At 41.5% G+C, this 19,133-nt stretch overlaps 2 protein-coding genes across 12 annotated transcripts in view; one reads left to right on the top strand and one right to left on the bottom strand.

The window, feature by feature from the left end:
* Window positions 1-13,846: 13,846 nt before the first annotated feature.
* Window positions 13,847-18,974, bottom strand: LOC144577196 (uncharacterized). The gene is made up of 4 exons (XM_078333119.1): window positions 18,900-18,974; window positions 18,698-18,782; window positions 15,547-16,148; window positions 13,847-14,009 (listed from the first exon to the last, which is right to left on the bottom strand). The coding sequence occupies exons 1-3, from the start codon at window positions 18,972-18,974 to the stop codon at window positions 15,607-15,609; spliced, it is 702 nt and encodes a 233-aa protein (XP_078189245.1). The 3' UTR covers window positions 13,847-14,009; window positions 15,547-15,606.
* Window positions 15,641-19,133, top strand: part of OMA1 (OMA1 zinc metallopeptidase) — an 82,181-nt gene continuing 78,688 nt past the window's right edge. For 9 of the 11 annotated variants that reach the window (XR_013520500.1, XR_013520502.1, XR_008472947.2 and 6 more), the window contains exon 1: window positions 15,744-15,840. The gene's annotated coding sequence lies outside the window, so the exon portion shown is untranslated. Of the gene's footprint in view, window positions 15,841-19,133 lie in introns of all 11 variants that reach the window. The other 2 variants (XM_035251624.3, XM_009001336.5) reach the window with 2 other exon arrangements.

Genomic DNA, 19,133 nt, shown 5'->3' with positions numbered 1-19,133 from the left:
GACACACAAGAGGCATTTAGGAGCAAAGGTTTAATAGGTAGAAAAGAAGAGAAAGAGAAACAGCTTCCTCTATGGAGGAAGGGAGTCTCAAAGAGGAAAGGTCTGGTTTGTGGTTCATCCCCCAAGTTTTATAGCACAGTTTGAGGAGGCGGTGTCTGATTTACCTAGGTCTCATAGACTGGTTCAATCAGGTATGACAGTTACATAGTGCATGAGGAAGGCTGGTTGCCCCACCCTAATGTTTTAATGCAAAGTAGCTTTCCAGTTGACCCACACCATATTGTCTGGTCCTTTACAGTACACATGGCTGGCAGAGAAGGAAAGATGGAGCTGCAGTCTTCAAAATGTCTAGTTCTTAGGTCCTGCCGGCAATCACCCATGCAAGTTTCCAGCTTGCAGGTTGCTCTTGGTTAGGAAATGATTTGGGGCTGCTTTTCTTTAAAAAGAAAAGCAATGCCCTTGCTGTCTAAGTGATTTCTTCTTAACTCCTGTATCAATCAGACCCCTAATTCGTGACTTGACTAATAACAAGGAATTCGAATGTTTCATTTATTTTAAAGGTTATGTTTGCTGAATGAATGAATGAATGAATGAATGAATGATGTATATAGAACTGTGATATAAATACCTTTTGGTTTTTTCCCCTAAATTTTCAGTTTAAGTTGGCTAAGCAAGTGTGTAGTGTTGTTTATATGGAAATTAAAGAAAAGGAATCTCTTTAGACTTCAATCTAGATCTTCAGAAAATGCTCAAAGAATGAACAGACTGGGTTCTCTCCTTCTTTAGTCTAATCAGACTGCTGAATACTATTAAAGCAATAATCTTCATCCTCCATGTGTATAATTATCTTCTTCAAATAATTCCCTTTGATTAGCCTGGGGAGTTTTTAAAAAAATTATTACAGTTTCATTTAGAACTCCCTAAGTAAAAGCAATTACTAGCTTTTATGCTAAAAATTAATCAGAACATATTACAATTGTCTAGTAGCCATTCAAAAACACACTTGCTCATAATTTACTTTACTACAATTTTGAAAACCAAATGAAGATTTAAATTTATAAATGAACAGACAACTCACTTCATACATCACCATAGAAATGGGAATATAGCAATGAACAGAATTTTTTTTCTGCCCTCGAAGATCTTACAGCTCAGAGGGGTAGTGGTGGTGGAACAGGGGAATAAATGAAACAGGTAATTACAATAGTATGGGGTGAGTGTTATGAGGAAATACAGGGCCTTATGAGAACATCCAGCAAGGAGAACTGATATAAGCTGGAGTGGAAGTAGGGATCAATTTAGGGAAGACATGCTCGAGGAAGTTCTGCTTAAGCTGAGACCTGAGGATAAACAGGAACCTGTCATGTGTAAGAAGAGGACAGGAAAATGGATTGATGAGGGAACTAGATGTGCAGTAACTGACTGTATTAGCAAGCTCTATTCAGCAGTGAGTGCTAGCAATTCAACTCAAACAAGTTTAAGCAAAGAGAAAATATGTTGATTTGTATAACTGGAAAGTGAAGGGGAGGTGTTAATTTTAGTCATGGCTGGATCCAAGGGTTCAAATAATGTTGTCAGGACTCTCTTAATATCTTTATGTTTTTTAAACAGATGTATTAATTAGGATTCTTCAGAAAAACAGAACCAATAGGAGAGTGAATGAGTGAGTGAGTGAGTGAGTAATTTATTCTGAGGCATTGGCTCATGTGATCATGATGGCTAAGAAGTCCTCCAAATGCCATCTGTAAGTTGGAGGCCCAGGAAAGCCAATGGTGAGTTTCAGTTCAAGCCTGAAAGCCTGAGAACCAGAAGAGCCAGGGCTGTAAATCTTAGTCCAAGTCTGAAGGCCCAAGAACCAGGAGTGCCAATGACTGAGGGCAGGAGAAGATGGATGTCATAGTTGAAACAGGGAGAATGAATTCATCTTTCTTCCACTTTCTTGTTTTACTGGGTCCTTCAACAGACTGAGTGAGGCCCACCCACATTGGTGAGGATTATTTCTTTACTGTCTACCAATTCAAATGCTAATCTCTTCCAGAAACATCCCAGAGCCACACCTAAAAATAATATTTTACCAGCTACCTGGGTATCCCTTAGCCCAGTCAAATTAACCATCATATTAAACATAAAATTAACTATCACAGTAAACTATTTTTTAGAGCAGTTTCAGGTTTGAAGAAAAATTTAGCAAAAGGTACAGAGATTTTCCATATATCCCCTGCCCCCCCTACACACAGCTGCCCCCATTATCAACAGCCTTCACCAGAGTGGTAGATTTCTCACAATTGATACACCTAAAATGACACATTATTGTCATTTGGAGTAGATTGTTTACATTAGGGCCCCATCTTAGTGGTGTACATTTAATGGGTTTGGACAAATGTATGTCATGTATCTACCATTGCAGTATCACATAGAGTGGTTTTCCAGCCCTAACATAATTCCTCTGGGCTCTGCCTCTTCATCCGTCACGTTCCCCTAACTGTGCCAACAATTGATCTTTTTGTTGTCTCTATAATTTTGCCTTTTCCGGAATGTCATGTCATTGGAATTATACAGTATGTCACCTTTTCAGATTGGCTTCTTGAATTTAGTCATACTCATTTATGTTTCTCCCATGCCCTTTTCTTTTAAAACATTATTTATTTATTTATCATTTTATTTAGTGATGAGATCTCATTATGTTGCCCAGGCTGGACTTGAACTTGTGGGTTCAAGCCATCCTCTCACCTCAGCCTCTCAAGCAGCTGGGACTACAGGCATGTACCACCACACCCAAACTGTCATGTCTTTCATGGCTTAATAGCCTAATTCTTTTCATTGCTGCATAACATTTCGTTGTCTCTATGTACTGTAGCTTTTTTATCCACTCACTTACTGAAGGACATCTTTATTGCTTCCAAGTTTTTGCAATTGTGAGTAAACCTGCAGTAAACATCTGTGTGCAGGTTTTTGTGTGGGCATGTTTTCAACTTCTTTGGGTAACTATCAGGGAGTGCAATTGTTAGATCATTGATAAAAGTAGTATATTTAGTTTGATAAGAAGCTGCTCTTTCGAAGTGGCTGTACCATTTTTACATTCCTACCAGCAATGAATGAGAATTCCAGTTGCTTCACAGCCTCACCAGCATTTGATGTTATCAATGTGCTGCATTTTGGCCATTCTAATAGGTGTGTAGTGGTAACTCGTTGTTTGGATTTGCATTTTCCTGATGACATATGATGTAGGATATCTTTTTATGTGCTTGTTTATCATCTGTATTTCTTCTTTGGTAAGATATCTGTTAAGGCCTTTGACCCATTTTTAATCAGATTTTTGTGTTTATATTGCTGAGTTTTAAGAGTTCTTTGTCTATTTTGATAACATTTTAGAAACAGATGTGTCTCTTGCAAATACTTTCCCAGTCTGTCACTTTTCTTTTAACTCTTCTGACAGTATCTTTTTCAGGGCAGAAAATTTTAATTTCAATAAAGTCCATCTTATAATTGTTTTTTACATGGATCATGCCTTTGGTGTTGCACTTAACAAGTCACTGCCAAATGCAAGGTCATCTAGATTTTCTCCTAGGCTGGAGCAACACAGTGAGAAAACCTTTTTTTTTGAGATGGAGCCTCGCTCTGTCGCCCAGGCTGGAGTGCAGTGGCGTGATCTTGGCTTACCGCAACCTCCGCCTCCCAGGTTCAAGTGATTCTCCTGCCTCAGCTTCCCAAATAGCTGGGACTACAGGTACATGCCACCATGCTTGGCTATTTTTTTTTCCTATTTTTAGTAGAGACAGGGTTCACTCTGTTAGCCAGGATGGTCTTGATCTCCTGACCTTGTGATCCACCCACCTCGGCCTCCCAAAGTGCTGGGATTACAGGCATGAGCCACCGCACTTGGCCAAGAAAATCTATTGTTATACTTTGGCATTTTTACAATGGAGTTTTATAGTTTTGCATTTACATCTATAATCCATTTTTAGTTAATTTTTGTAAAGAGTGTAAGGTCTGTGTCTAGATTGTTTTTCTTTCTTTCTTTTTTTTTTTTTTTTTTTGTATGTGGATATCTAATTGTTCCAGCACCATTTTTTGAAAAGAGTTATCTTTTCTCCATTGTATTACCTTTGCTTCTTTGTCAAAGATCAGTTGACTATAGTTTTGTGGGTCTAATTCTGTACTCTTCTTTCTGTTCCTCTGGTCTATTTGTCTATTCTTTTGCCAGTACACCACTGTCTTGATTACTGTAGTTTCATAGTAAGTCTGGAAGTCCAGTAGTGTCAGTTCTCTAATTTTATCCACTTTTACTATTGTCTTGGGTACTCCAGCTCTTTTGCCTTTACAATCAGTTTGTGAATGTCCACAAAATAACTTGATGAGAGTTTCATTGATATTACATTGAATCTACAGGTCAAGTTGGGAAGAACTGATGGACAATACTAAGTTTTCCCATCCATGAATATGGAATATCTCTTATTTAGTTCTTCTTTGATTTCTTTCATTAAAATTGTGTACTTTTTCTCCTATAGATCTTGTACTTAAAAAGATAAATTTATACCTAAGCATTTCGTTTTGAGTGGTGCTAATGTAAATGGCATTGTGTTTTTAATTTTAAATTTCACTTGCTTATTGCTGGCAGGTAGGAAAATAGTTAACTTGTTTATTAATCTTGTACCCTGCAACCTAGCTTTAATTGATGTTTCAGGAGGATATTTTTTTCTTTTTTTAGTTAATTCTTTTGGATTCTGTCTTTAGATGAACATGTCATCCACAACGACAATTTTATTTTTTCCTTCCCAATCTATATACCTTTCATTTCTTGTTCTCATTGTATTGCATTAGTTTTGATTTCTAGTATAATGTTGAAAAGCAGTGGTGAGAGGAGACATCCTTGTCTCCTTCCTGATTTTAGCGGGAATGTGTCTAGTATTTCACCATTAAGTATGATGTTAGCTGTAGGCTTTTGGTAGAGATTCTTTATCAAGTTTAGGAAGTTTCCCTCTGTTCCTAGTTTACTGAGAGTTTTTTTTTTGTTTTGTTTTTATAAATAGATACAAGATTTTTTCAAATGCTTGTTCTGCATGTATTAATATGATCATGTGACTTTCCTTCTTTAGCTTGCTGATGTAATAAATTACATTAATTGATTTTAAGTGTTGACCTATGAATATCTAGAATAATTCCCATTTGATTGTGCTATATGATCCCTTTTATAATTGTTGTATTCAATATGTGGCATTTTACTCAGGAATTTTGCACTTATGTTCATGAAAGACATTTGCTGATAGTTTTATTTTCTTATGTCTTTGTCTGGTTTTGGTATTAGGGTAATGCTGCACTTATAGAATGAGTTAGGAAGTATGACCTTTGTTTTTATCTTCTGAAACAGATTGTAAAGAATTAGTATAATTTCTTCCTTAAATGTTCGGTAGAATTCACCACTAAATCCACCTGGGCCTGGGGTTTTCTGTTGTGGAAGGTAATTAAATATTGGTTCAGTTTCCTTAATAGATATAAGCTTATTCTGATTGTCTGTGTCTTAATATCTTCATCTGCTCTTGACTTCATTTTATTTTCTAGGCCAACATTTTCCTCATCCTGGTCAAAATGCATATCAGTAGTCTCATATGCATATCCTAGGATATCTCAAATGCATATCCTAGTCTCATATTCTCCTAATCTAAGAGCCACATGGCAGAATTTTTATCTCTTTCAATGATAAAATATATTAGTCTAATTGGTCTGTTTTGTGTATGTGGTGGTTTGGAGAGTGTCCCAAAACTTACATCTATCTGGAACTACAGAATAGTGATCTTATTTGTTGGGAGGCAGAGGCAGGAGAATTGCTTGAACCAGGGAGGCGGAGGCTGCAGTGAGCCAAGATCGTGCCACTGCATTCCAGCCTGAGTGACAGAGTGAGACTTTGTCTCAAAAAATAAAAAAGGTGATTTTATTTGGAAATAGAGTCTTTGCAGATGTTAATTAAGTTAATGATCTTGCGGGCCTACATCCAATGACTACTGTCCTTATAAGAGGAGAGACACTAAGATACCCAGAGAATAGGGCAATGTGAAGATGGAGGCAGAGATTAGAGTGTTGCATCTATGAGCTTAGGGGCTCACTTATATTGGTTTCATGGTTTCACCTTGGGATGTGGAGTCAGGCCAACCTGGACTCAGTGCAACCACTTACAATCTTTTAGTAGGAGTGAAATAAGCACAAAGTGCCCCAGGTATGCAGAAGTAGGGTAGCTCCCCAGGCCTGGTGCAGATAACATGCAAGACTTGTCAGAGTAGGTGATTTTGCCCTGTGTTTTGAAGAGTGAATTAGCCAGGTGATGATAGAAAAAGGCATTTGTAGCGGATGCCACTGGTGTCTACTCACATTATCCTTTATATTGGTGTCTGGCCCATATTTCTGCACATACTGGTTCAACTTGCAACTGCCAGAACCTGAAGCTCCTTGCTTGGGTCTTTCTCTGTCCTGTAGACGGCCTCTCTACGTGCTCATGGAGGAGGCTGGAGGGGTCATAGAATTAATCATTCCTTGGACACCCCTCAACCAATGCTACTGGCAGGAATGATGGTTAAATAGCCCAGCTTCCCCATCCTCACTTGGTACAACTCAGTGGCCTGTTTTACACATTTTCCTAGCATTCCTCAGAGGGATGACTCTCCATTGGGCCCCTTTGGTAACTAGTTTGTTAATGTATTCTTTATTAGCGCTCTTTCCTTGCCTGTCTTACTTCTCTGCTCACCAATGGGTGCTTCCTAGGATCCCCTCCCAAATACATTACTTATATTTGAATCATTATGCTTGTCATATTCATATCCTTGGCTTGCACTTGTTACTCTTTCTGTGTCAGTTGCTGTCTAATAGGGAATTCTCCTTGGAAGACATACAGAAAGAACAGTGTGTGCAAGAACATGGAAATTTAAGCATGGGCACCTCAAATTCCAGAGGTTATCCAAATTATTTAGAAATCGTCTACCTGTTCTAGTGATCTAATAGATGAAGAGTTATCTGTGCTTATAAATAAGTAGATATCATGATGTGATGGCCCATGTTTTATTTTGGGAACTGTTTAGGTTGAGAAGAGGAGTAGGGAATTGCCTCTTTTCCCTGGAGCACCAGGTTCTGTAGAGTATCTGGCACATGCTGTAGCCTCCATAGTATTATCGAACTCATGGATTTATTATATCAAAATTAGTGTGTTAAAGTGCCTGTAATATAAACTATGGATTTGGGGTGATTACAGCATGTTAATTTTAACAAATGTACCACTCTTGGTGGTGGGGGAGGCTGTGTCCATGTGGGGACGAGGAGTAGATGGAAACCCTCTCATTTTCTGCTCAATTTTGCTGTGATCCTAAAACTTCTCTGAATAGTAACTCTTAGTGATTAGAAACAAAAAGCCCAGTACGTATGCACAATAGATGTTTGTTGAATAGAATTGAGACTCCATGGAAAGGTAAAGGAATGTCTTTCTTTGAACAGGCATTGTGCCACTTGGTAGTGATATATGAGGAGGGGAACTGTGCCCCAGTGGTGTGTGCTCTTTAGTTAGAGCTCAAGGTTGTGAACTGAGTTGTTAGTGAGAGCAAAACGATGGGAATGGTTTAAATGTCCATCAACTGTAATTAAGTAAACGACATGAAATCTTTTCCAGAGGACATCATGCAGTGCTTAAAATGGATTAAATTGATCTATAAGTATTAATAAAGACATCTCTCCAAGGCATGTTGTGCAAGTGATAACCTGGAAGTTACAGAAAATATTCATAGTGTGATATCATTATGTTAAAAAATCACCCAAAATATGCTGCATATCTTTGGCTAAGATGGGGACTCAGTAGCAGATGGGGTGGGAGTTATGAGGTGATTTTTAAGTCCTTTTCAGCTCTGAGATTCTGTAATCCTGAGAAGTAAAGTTTATAGTTCTTTTAAAAAATATACTGCTTTGACCCATATAAGAAAAGTGTAAGACTTTATGTAGAGACATAAAAGAAGACCTGGATAAATGGAGATGCACATGTTTCCTTGATTGATAGTCAACCTTGCAAAGATGTACATCTCACCCAAATTAATCCAAGATAAAAACAACAATAACAGAATCAAAATCCCAATGGTTTTTTTTTGGAAGGGAGCTGAAAAAAATTGTTCAAAAGTTCATCTTGAAGGTCAAATGTATAAGAGCCAGACAATATTGGAAAACAAAATGTGTATTACAAAGTTACAATAAATAGAAAGAATCATGCACTAGCTCCAGAACAGCCAGACCAAGAGAAAAAAGGGAAACTGTAGAAACATGTGTAGATATTTACAGGAATTTAGCATATTATGAACAGTGATGCTTTAAGTCAGCCAGGACCCATTAAATTAATTGTTGAGACAGAGTTACTTTGGTAGTTCTAACCATGGGGAAGGCACATGCATATATCCTTTGTAAAAACTCCACTGGCCTAATCATTCAGAAAATACTTTAGTTTATTTATTTTTTTTTTTGATACAGTGTTTCACTCTTGTTGCCCAGACTGGAGTGTAACGGTGCAATCTCAGCTCACTGCAACCTCCGCCTCCCAGGTTCAAGAGATTCTTCTACCTCAGCCTGGCTAATTTTTTTGTATTTTTAGCAGAGACAGTTTCTCCATGTTGGTCAGGGTGGTCTTGAACTCCCAGCCTCAGGTGATCTGCCTGCCTCAGCCTACCAAAGTGCTGGGATTACAGGTGTGAGCCACTGTGCCCAGCTTAGGTTATTTTTCCTCCTATTTTATGCTTAAATAAATTCCTAGTAGATTAAAGATTTTAAAAGATTTAAGAAAGAACAAAGTCATTCAAGTTCTAGAAGAAAATATTGATAAATATTTAATCTTAAACTTGAGACAGACAGTAGATAGGATCTCAGAGGCAGATGGATATTTTTGACTGTATCAAAATTTTAGCAATTAAGTATGTTTTTCACCTGAATCAACAAAGTTGAAAGACAAACTTCAAGTGGGGAAAATATTTGCTACATAAATGACAGACAATTCTTAAACGTCTAAAAAATTTTTATAAGTCTATAAAATACAAAAGAATATATTACAGAAAAATGGGTTGAGGGCATGAACAGGCAATTTACTAAAGAAGAAATCCAAACATTATATATGCATGAAAAAGCATTTACCTTATTAGGAATCAAAGGAATGTACATCAAAACAACAATGAGGAAGCTTTTATCTCATCAATCTTCTAAATATTTAAAGTAATTTTAATCTTGCTTTTCAAGTGGGTTATTTATTAAAATGTTAACAGTGGTTATTTTGGGATAGTAAGGCTAAGGGTGATTTTTTTTTCTTTTTTGTTTTGCTTTTCTACAGTATTAGTATTTCACTTGTGCAATAAATTGAAATACGAATAGTTACACTGACACTTAGAAAAGTGCTCGCCTGGCATCTTTGAAGAACTGATCTCTGAGGAGTGAGAAAGGTATGTCCAAGGTGAGACCTTTCCCCATGGCCTTCCGTGGAGCTCGCTGAGCCATATTGAATTATCCCACACCCAATTTCCAGAGCTGGGTCCTGGTGGCTGCTGTTTAGACAAGAGGAATGAGGCTGGAGACAGGGAGACCAGTCAGGATACTAGTGTACTGATAATTTAGACGGCAATTTTTAAAAATAACACACTGGAACTTAGTGTGATCATTCTCTTTAAGCAAAAAATTTACTTTAAAATGGCAGATTTCTTCATGGTATGTTGGAAGAAGGGCTGGAATGACACAAGAAATAAAAAGAAGTTAAATATGTGGTTGAGGAAAGCACTGGGCTGATTTTTGTTAGAGTAGAACATTTAAATAAAGATGCTGAAATTCTCTGTGTTGGAGTGATTTCAAATTCACAATCAGTCATTTCAACCCTTTTGAACAGTCATGCCTAGCACATATTCAAGAAAAATGAAAGGCCACTTCAGTCAAGGTGCCACCCATACATTGCAGCCTTTCAAGTATGTGACCCTCATCAAATCCTGTGGCTATTTCACCTGGTTCTCATCCAGAATCTACATCATCAGAGGTCTGATTGTTGTCTGTTGAACTTCTGTCTAAACCTGTTATAAGACAAGCTATGCCTCATAATTGTTCAGAGTTACTCTCTTCTTTGACTCAATATTCAGCATCCAGCACTTCCTATAGGAGGTGTGAATGTACGTCTCTCTGTGTCATAGTATTTAATATAGTTTTCCACTGGAGAAGACTGAATTGTTTTAGGATGGGTTCCCTGGAAACAGATTCTGAGATAAATCTTTGTGTGCAGGGTTATAGGGGAGAGATCTCAGGAACAACATTTATTTATTTATTCATTTATTTGTTTATAAACAGAGTGTTGCTCTGTCACCCGGGCTGGAGTGCAGTGGTGTGATCTCAGCTCTCTGCAACCTCTGCCTTTCAGGTTCAAGCGATTCTTCTGCTTTAGCCTCCTGAGTAGCTGGGACTATAGGCATGAGCCACCACATCTGGCTTTTTTTTTTTGTATTTTTGGTAGAGACGGGGGTTTCACCATGTTGGCCAGGCTGATCTCGAACAGCTGACCTTAAGTGATCTGCCTGCCTTGGCCTCCCAAGTTGCTGGGATTACAGGTGTGAGCCACTGTGCCCGGCCAAGGAACAACACTTATAAGGGAGTAAGGGAAAGTAGACTGGGTAGAGGGAGAAGTGGAGTCTCGTGGAGGGCTCTCCAGCTGGGATGGCCTTGCAGTGTTACCCTCAGCTGAAGTATAGGAGTCAGGACTGTGTACTCCCAATCAATATTTGCTGGGTAAGTGCTGTCGCTGGGCAGAGGGCCTATCCTTGGATGAAGCAGGTATCTCCAGCCAAGGGAAATCTCTAGGGAGGTAGGCAGCTGCCAGCATGAGAACCTCAGTGAATGGGGATCTGCAGTCACAGCACAGCATCGACTTTAAGTGTGATATCCAAAGTCCAACTTCCCAATGCTGTCACAGGACAATCTTCCTGTAACCCTTTCAACAACCCTCCTACCGTTAAGTGCTCAGTAAAGAACACCTTCAAAAACTTCCCACACCTCATTAGGCTCATTAAGTTGTGCTTGAAATGAAGCCCTTTTCCCAAGGGCATAGCTGAAGGAAATTATTAATGTCAATCCTCTGAATTCAGATGGGGTAAACAACTTGGGAAATTTGACAAAAGCAAAACTTGTAAGAGTAGCCAGATATAGGTGATGGGGAAGAAGGCAGCAAATCACACTGCCATGTGTGTACCTATGCAACAATCCTGCATGTTCTTCACATGTACCCCAAAACCTAAAATGCAATTAAAAAAGTAGTAAATCAATATAGGAAGGTTGGTTCTGTGAATGGAATCTGATCATGTGTCTCAGTCAGTTCAGGTTGTTTCAACAAAGTACGACAGACTGATTGGCTTCAGCAACAAACTTTTTTTTCTTACAGTTTGGGAGGCTGAAAGTCTGAGATGAAGTTGCCAGCATGGTTGGATTTGGTGAGGACCCTCTTCCTGGTTTATGGACAGCTGTCTTGTTATATCCTCACATGGCAGAGAGAGAGATTTCTGATCTCTTTATTTCCTTATAGACACTAATTGCATTTATGAGAGCTCCACCCCCATGACTTAATTACCTCCTAAAGGCCCCCATTTCCAAATACTGTAATATTGGGAATTTAGGGGTCAACATATGTATTTCAGAGGGATGCAAACATTCAATCTATAGCACATTGCTTAAAGGCTTGCTGAAAGGGTCGCACAAAGACGTACTGCCAGGACGGAAGACTTATTCGAACTAAATCCTCCAGCAGCTGTGGCTGTGAAAGTATGTGGCTTACATCTGATCTGGGGAGCATGGTTGACTGCTAGGCCCTGCCCCTGACCTTCTGGTTCCCTGCATTTGTAACAAGCGCATGCTCCCCAAAGGCCGCTCTTAGCCAATGATTACGCATGGTGTGAACACTAGTGGATGTCCATCTCTGTAAAATATGGAACTCCTCCTGCAGGAATTTTTGCCCAAGGACTCCTCATTTTCAAAACCTTCTTAGAACTGTGCTACAACCTGAGGTGCTTCTTACCCAGTCTTTCTTCTTTCCCTCTCTCCTTTAACCAAGGTCATAATCTGAGGGCCCTTCATGTCTCTTCCTGCTCCTGCTTCATTATCCTTCCTAGGATTTTCCACCCAGTGAATATGTCTTGCACATCTGCTTCCACCTTGGCATCTGTTTCTTAGGGGGCCTACATTGATAGAGGTGGACTAGAAGGGGCTGAGAAGAAGATGGTAAGATCGGCTTTGAGAGTGGCTCACTAACTGCCCAGCTGGCTACAAAAACTCCATCTTGCGTGGCATGTAGGGTTGTGGATAGTGTTTGGCACAAGATAGTGACTCACGTGTGGATTTCAGTGATGGCAACCTGGGAAAATGGCCCAGTGGAGGGCAATGCCAATTAAGTGGGACAATTAAGGCACTTGAAAGATGGAGGAAGGAATGTATGAAACAACAGTGCAAGTGGGCTGGTTATTGCTGCATTGTGTGGGTGCCCTGCATGGGATAATGAGAACGTGAGGTCATTAGTAAATAGTTAAGGCTGAGTGGGAGTCAGAAGTCTCCTTGGTAGGTAACAGAGAGGCTCTTCTCTCCTGTAGTGGAGGAGTGTAGATAGCAGGGGAGCAAAAGAGATTTTCATGATCAGAGTTGCAGAGCCCCAGAGATGTTCAAATGCTTAGCCTAGGCAGGTCTGGGCCCTGGTTGGGAAAATCTGGAACCATGAAGCATGAGATGGGACAACCTGATAGAATCCCTGAGGATACTGACTCTGCAGACCCTCAGAGCTTGCAGAGGTGGCTGATCCTTCCCTAGTGGAGAAGAATGCTCCCCAGGAGGCCCAGAGGATGCTTCATATACCATGGCAATGGGGAATGCACTGGCAAGAGGGCAAAAGCATCACTAAGAAGTTCAGAGAAGACTCTCCTTTGAAGGGAAGGAATGATGGTGAGAGGTGATCACAGGGCTGGGTGTGATAATATCTATTGGAATAATAGGATCCTGAAGTAGTAGAAGCCAGGTGGTGGCTTTAACCATGAGGAGCCCAGAGGATGTAATTTCTGTAACATCTGGCAAGGGCAGAGGAGCAGCCAAGGGGGCGTGATCCACAGAGGTTGTGGAGGGCTTTAATAGCATAAGATCTCCCTGGGGGAAAAATAGATGGGCAGCCAACAAGGGTGTTGCTTAACATCTACAACCGGAAGAAAAGCCATTTATGCCATGCAGGGAGTAACTGCTTAATAGAAAGCACTTCTCATTGCTCAAGTCTCAGAACCAAGCCTATTTTCACACCGAGACCACAGAATCTTGACTTAAGAGGTTGTTGGGTCCCTAGAAAGAATCCTGCAATACTGAAACAAATATTTACTATAATGATTACTCTTTGGTCTGTGTCCCATGCCCATTTTCTTGACTGATTATATGTTGAGGAAAGAGGAATACTCAGACATTTCACAGGTGTTACCCAGACACCCAATGTGTATAACACACATGGCTCTCTAAGTGTGGGGGCTTATGGGGATCAGGTAATAAGCAGAGTCCTAAATAATGTTCAGCTTACAGTGGGTCCAGGAATACATGGACCCATCCTGTAGTCATTTCCTTAGTTCCTGAGTGCATAACTGGAAGTACATGTTGGGCGGCTGGAGCAATCTCCACATTGATAAGAAAGCTCAAGATCCTTGGTCTTGAATTATCATGGCGGGGATAGCCATCAGGAAGCTTCTGAAGCCGTTCTTTCCAAGTCAAGATAATAAGTCAAAACCAACATTTCATCTGAGGGGATAGGGGATGACGATAGAGATTAATGCCAAAATTAAAGACCTAAAGTATACAAGGGTGGTTGGTCATCCTTTATTTAACAAGCGTGGTTATTTATACAAGGGTGGTTGGTCATCTTCTCTTTATTTAACTTGCCAGTCTGGCCCCTTTGGAAATCAGTCAGACCCAGGAGAATGACATAACGGCTCTTTGCAGTCCAAAAGGAGCTGGATCACCTGGAAATTCCAGAGAACACATCCATCTATTACACCAATTGAGGGAATGTGTTCTCTTTCCAGGTCCACAAGAGGGCGTAGTTTTAAGGGCAAGAACTTCACAGCGCCATGCCCCCCTCTCATCTCTCTCCATCCGGGAGATTTAACGGTTGATGTTTTAATTTTGCCGGGCTTGAGAAAGGGTCAAAAGTCAATCACTCCAGCGGAAGTTCGAAGGAACTCCTTTCATTGGCTATAGGTCTTAGAGAAGGTGGGGGTTCCTCCCAGATTAAACGTCCCCTTCTTCCACACCCCTTCAGGCTCCGAGTTTGGATCCCCTTCCACCCTCGTGGAAGTAGTCTTTCTCTCCCTGGATTTCCCTTCTGGAGTTCCCCTCCACACTCTCTCGTGGAAGCCTGTCTTCCCCTCCTAAACTCCAGCTCTCTCTCAATTCCCTTCCACCCAGTGTGGAAGCTGCTTTCCTCTCCTGGATTCCATCTTTCTGGATTCTCTCACTCAGTATGAGAGGAGCTTTCCTTCTCTGGTTTTCCCCTCTGGGAACCCTTCTCACTCAGTGTGAGAGCGGCTTTTCTTTCTCTCACTCAGTGAGTTAGCTGTTTCTTTCTCTTTCTCTCTACCTGAATAAATCACTTCCTACAAACACGTTTGAGTCCGGCGTTTACTTCTATGAGCACACTGTGCCGTGGTCTCCTCTCCCATTCTGGGGAATGACACATCAAGAACCTGGAGAATTGTCCTCTCAGGGGAACTGAGGGCTCCCCTGAGCCCCAACATTACACATTGACATCAGGCTAATCAGGCAGGATGAGCAAGAGGTGGCTAGCACGCTGAAAACTTTGATAAGTCGCGTGCACTCCAGAGGTAGGGAGATAAATCCCATGAAGATTGAAGGACCTCCTACTTCAGTTTTTTTAGGGTTCCAGTGGTCAGGGGTTTGCCAGGCTATCCCTTTCAAAATAAAAGGCAAATTATAAAATACATATAAAAGAAACAATAACTTACAAATCTTTCCAAAGAGATACCTACAATTGTTCAGTGTTTATGTCCTTTGAGATGTTTTCATTGTGCACAGAGTATAAACATAATAAACAATATGGGACCTCACTGCTCATCCATCACAATCCAATCTTTTGCTTACTTGTACACTTTTTAATTTATTGCCTGCTTTTCCTCACCGTGATACAAATTTCACGAAAGTCAGGTCTGACCCGACACTTAAAATGTAGTTGATGCTTAATAAATATGTTTTGGTGAAGTGAATCAAACATCCTATACACATCATTTTGTAGCCAGCTACTTTCAACTAACTTCCAGACACTTAAGGTTATACTTCATCTTTTTAAAAACGAGTCCCTCCAAAAATCATATGAAAGCACCGTTCCCACATTCCAAAGTATTTCTATGAATGCAGATTTAGAACCAGGAAGCCTTCGTCTTTTGGCAGCCTTTGGAGTCTCTCCCCTTTTGGTCAATACTGCCGTAGAGTCTACAACGGACATAGCTTTGCATGGATCATTCTTTAGAGAACCCAACTCACCACGGACAGAGGTAAGCTGTTCCTATGCAAGCAGCCCAGCCCAGGGCCACGTTCCCTCATTCAGCCACACGGGGGCGCTAGAGCGCCACAGTCCGCGCGGGGACCGGGGCCGCAGGGAGAAGACTGGGCGGCTGTATTGACTGCCGGGTGTAGGCGGAGCGAAGGGCGCCCAGGCCGGTGCGGAGGGCAGGAAGTGCGGATGTGCGCCTGCGCATAGGTCGGGTCGGAGGTGTCCCTGCTTTCGCTTCTGCTAGACTCAGTCTTCACGGTGACGCCTTTCCCCAGCTTTTCCGAGTAGGACCGTGTGGAGGGGAGGAGGCACAGTGCGGGAGCGGGAAGGGGCGGAGCGCAGAGCGCCTGCGGGGGCGCCGCGGCGAGGAGCGGGGATGTGTGGGGAGGGGGTACAGGAGGGGGCCTGGGTGGGCGGCGAGGCTGCGTGGAGGGGCTGGACGCGGGGCCCTGGGGCGGGAGAGGGAGGGGGATCTGTCCTGGGAGAGCCCGGTTCTCCCCTCGCCCGGCCAGGGGCACGCCGAGGACCGCGTGTGTCTGGCGCCGTGGCAGTACTTTCAGGGGCCGCCTACCGTCCCCCTCAGCCCGCCCTCCTCAGCGGCTCCGCTCTCAGAGCGGCGTTTCTCACCCGCAAGGCTTCGGGCGCCGCACCGGGCACCCCCGCCAGAGGGGACCGCCTCCCGCCGGGTCAGGCATCCGTCTTCCCCGCCCTGCCCCCAACTCTCCAGGAGAAATTGAACACGTTTCCTGCCTAAACTCGGCTGTGCAAACCGGAACATTCCCCGTCTAAGCAGTTCCGGGGAGTTTTAACAATTTCTTCGTCAACTCGTTTACAGAACTCACTGTATACTCTTTAAATGTCGCCTGTGTGTGGAGCAACAGTTTTATTGTCCCCTGCAATCCTCAACAAGAAATTGTAGTTCAGGGAGATGAAAATCCCTTATTTGGCATTCAGGCGTTGATCAAGGTCATGCCACCCTCGCTAAAAGGATTTAGGTTCATCTCTGCCATTCTCAGCCAGGGTGAAGGGGTGTAGTCTGACATTTGGAAGCTTAAGAACCAAGTCTGCTCCCGTCCAATTCTTTTTTAAAGCCTCCCATCATGTGTGTACTTTGCTTGAATGATTATTTTAAAGTACGTGTCCTATTTTTGCCAATCTGACAGCTGTTTCCATAGAAACTGGAGAAGAAATAGTCATTTTCAGCAAGAGTTGTTAAAACTGTCTTCCAGGCTTCAGCTGTGAGTGCTGCACTTGCTCATTCTGAGATGGTACTTAAAGAATTAAAGATCTGAAATATTCTTAGAGGCTAACAATCCAAATTGTTTAATTTTCTCACATCATTAATTTTGTAATCCTAGAAGTCTGCCAGCTATGTTTGTTGACCTGCCACAGCTCTTTGAAGAGAATGTGTCAACCCTGATTTTTTTTTCTTGTGTGCTCTGTCATCTAGTGATTGGCTTCGTGAAAATGCATGAAAGGATTTCTTCCTTCATTCTTTACCCTTTTTTAAGGATAAACGGGATTACAAACTATCAGGCACTGTTTCTAGTCAAAATGACACTTAGTTGTCAGTGATAGAAATGATAATTTTAATTATATACGGGTGGTGTTGGGGCTTTTGTTTATGCCTTCTGTGTCAGTGGGATTCTTTTTAAAAATTTTCACACAAGTCATGAGAAATGAGAAGGAGTTTGCTTGTCTTGAGCGGAGCTACACAGTGTAAATAGATGCGCATAGCCATAGGGATGAGAGCTTCCTTTTTCTGAGGGCTGTAAGTAAATCAGGGGGTTTGTAATTTAGGAATGGGTGGAGGAGGGTTGGAGAAGGTGCTTGGAGGAGTAGTAGGAGGGCCTGGTTTACCATATGAAGGAGTTTATGGAAGCCATGGAAAACCAATGGAAGTGCAGGCGTGGTGGCTCATGACTGTGATCCCAGCACTTTGCAATGCAGTGCTATCATTTGAGCCTAGGAGTTGAAAACCAGCCTGGGCAACATGGTGGCACACCGTGTCTACAGAAAAATTTTTAAAAGATTAGCAGGACTGGCCGGTTGCCGTGGCTCAGGCGTGTAATCCCAGCACTTTTAGGAGACCGAGGTGAGCAGATCACTTGAGACCAGGAGTTGGAGACCAGCCTAGGCAACATGGTGAAACCCTGTCTCAACGAAAAATACAAAAATTAGCCAGGGGTGGTGGTGCACTCCTGTAATCACAGCTACTCAGGAGGCTGAGGCACAAGAATCGCTTGAACTCAAGAGGCGAGGTTGCATTTGCAGTGATCCTAGAAGGCGCCACTGCACTCCAGCCTGAGCGACGACAGAGTGAGACCCTATCTCGAAAAGGAAAAAAATAAAAGGACATTACAGAAATAGTTGCAGCCGGGTGTGATGGCTCATACCTGGAATCCCAGCACTTTGGGAGGCTGAGGTGGGTGGATCACCTGAGGTCAGGGGTTCAAGACACCCTGAACAGCATGGAGAAACCCCATCTCTACTAAAAATACAAAATTAGCTGGGTGTGGTGGCGCATGCCTGTTATCCCAGCTAATTGGGAAGCTGAGGCAGTAGAATCGCTTGAACCCAGAGGCAGAGGTTGCGGTGAGCCAAGATAGCTCTATTGCACTCCAGCCTGGGCAACGAGAGCGAAACTCCGTCTCAAAAAAAAAAAAAAGAAGAAAAAGTTGCCTGAGTGGAGGCTTAAAAAGTAATAATACATCCTGTAGAAGTTTGAACTGCACAGAAATATGTAAGGTGAAAATACTAACAATCCCTTTTAACCACCACCCTCCCATTCAAAATAATTGTGACTAGTTTGGTGTATTTATTTTTGTATATATTAGCATATTTTGTCATTACTATTTCTGCAAATTGTGGAGGGTTTCTAAAATCTATTTTATTCTCTGCAGTATCTCTAACATCCATAACAAGGCCTAACATTTAGTGGGCACTCATTAAATATTTTTAGAATAAATGAATGATAATACAGTTCAGACATCAAAAACACAAAATCTGAATTTTTGGTCAAGGTTGTTAAAATTGTTTAAGTTCTTTGCCAACATTTAAATATTGATAAAAATCTGAAATTCTGGTTTTACTTGAAAGTTTTGAGTCATTTGGTCACTGCAAGTTCAAATTCCATCATACCAGTTGTACCTCCTTTAGAGGGGCAGGAATCCACATTCACATCAGTATCGCTTTGCTGATACTCACCTGCCTGGACCCTACAAACCTGTGCTGTGCAATACAGTAGACACTAGCTCCATATGGCCATTTAACTTAGTTAAAAATTTTATTCCTCAGATGCACTGGTCATTTCAAATGCTCAGTAGCCGCATGTAGGGGCTACCTTATTGGACAGTGCAGCTGTGAACATTTCCATCATTGTAGAAAGGTCGTCTTTAGACAGTGCTTCTTTAGACATTCGAGTTTGCCACCTCTGCTATACGGAAGTTTTCAGGTAGCATTTATTATTACTTTTAAATTTGCATATCCCTTTGCCACAGATTGCTATCTTTTAAATCTTCTGAAGATTTGTAGATCACTGTCATCTTTTAAAATTTTTTTATTATTATTTTTTGAG

This window comes from Callithrix jacchus, chromosome 7, assembly GCF_049354715.1.
Source record: "Callithrix jacchus isolate 240 chromosome 7, calJac240_pri, whole genome shotgun sequence".
Classification (NCBI taxonomy): Eukaryota; Metazoa; Chordata; class Mammalia; order Primates; family Cebidae; genus Callithrix; species Callithrix jacchus.
Note: the sequence above shows the minus strand (reverse complement) of the source record. Positions and strands in the feature narration are given on the sequence as shown.

Coding starts and splice junctions, on each gene's coding strand:
- LOC144577196 (XM_078333119.1), bottom strand. CDS start 18,974: ATGTCTAAAGAAGCACTGTCTAAAGACGACCTTTCTACAATGATGGAA. Junction 18,783..18,899: donor CAGCTGCACTGTCCAATAAG/GTAGCCCCTACA, acceptor TGCACAGCACAG/GTTTGTAGGGTCCAGGCAGG. Junction 16,149..18,697: donor CTCTAAAGGAGGTACAACTG/GTATGATGGAAT, acceptor GGAGCCGCTGAG/GAGGGCGGGCTGAGGGGGAC.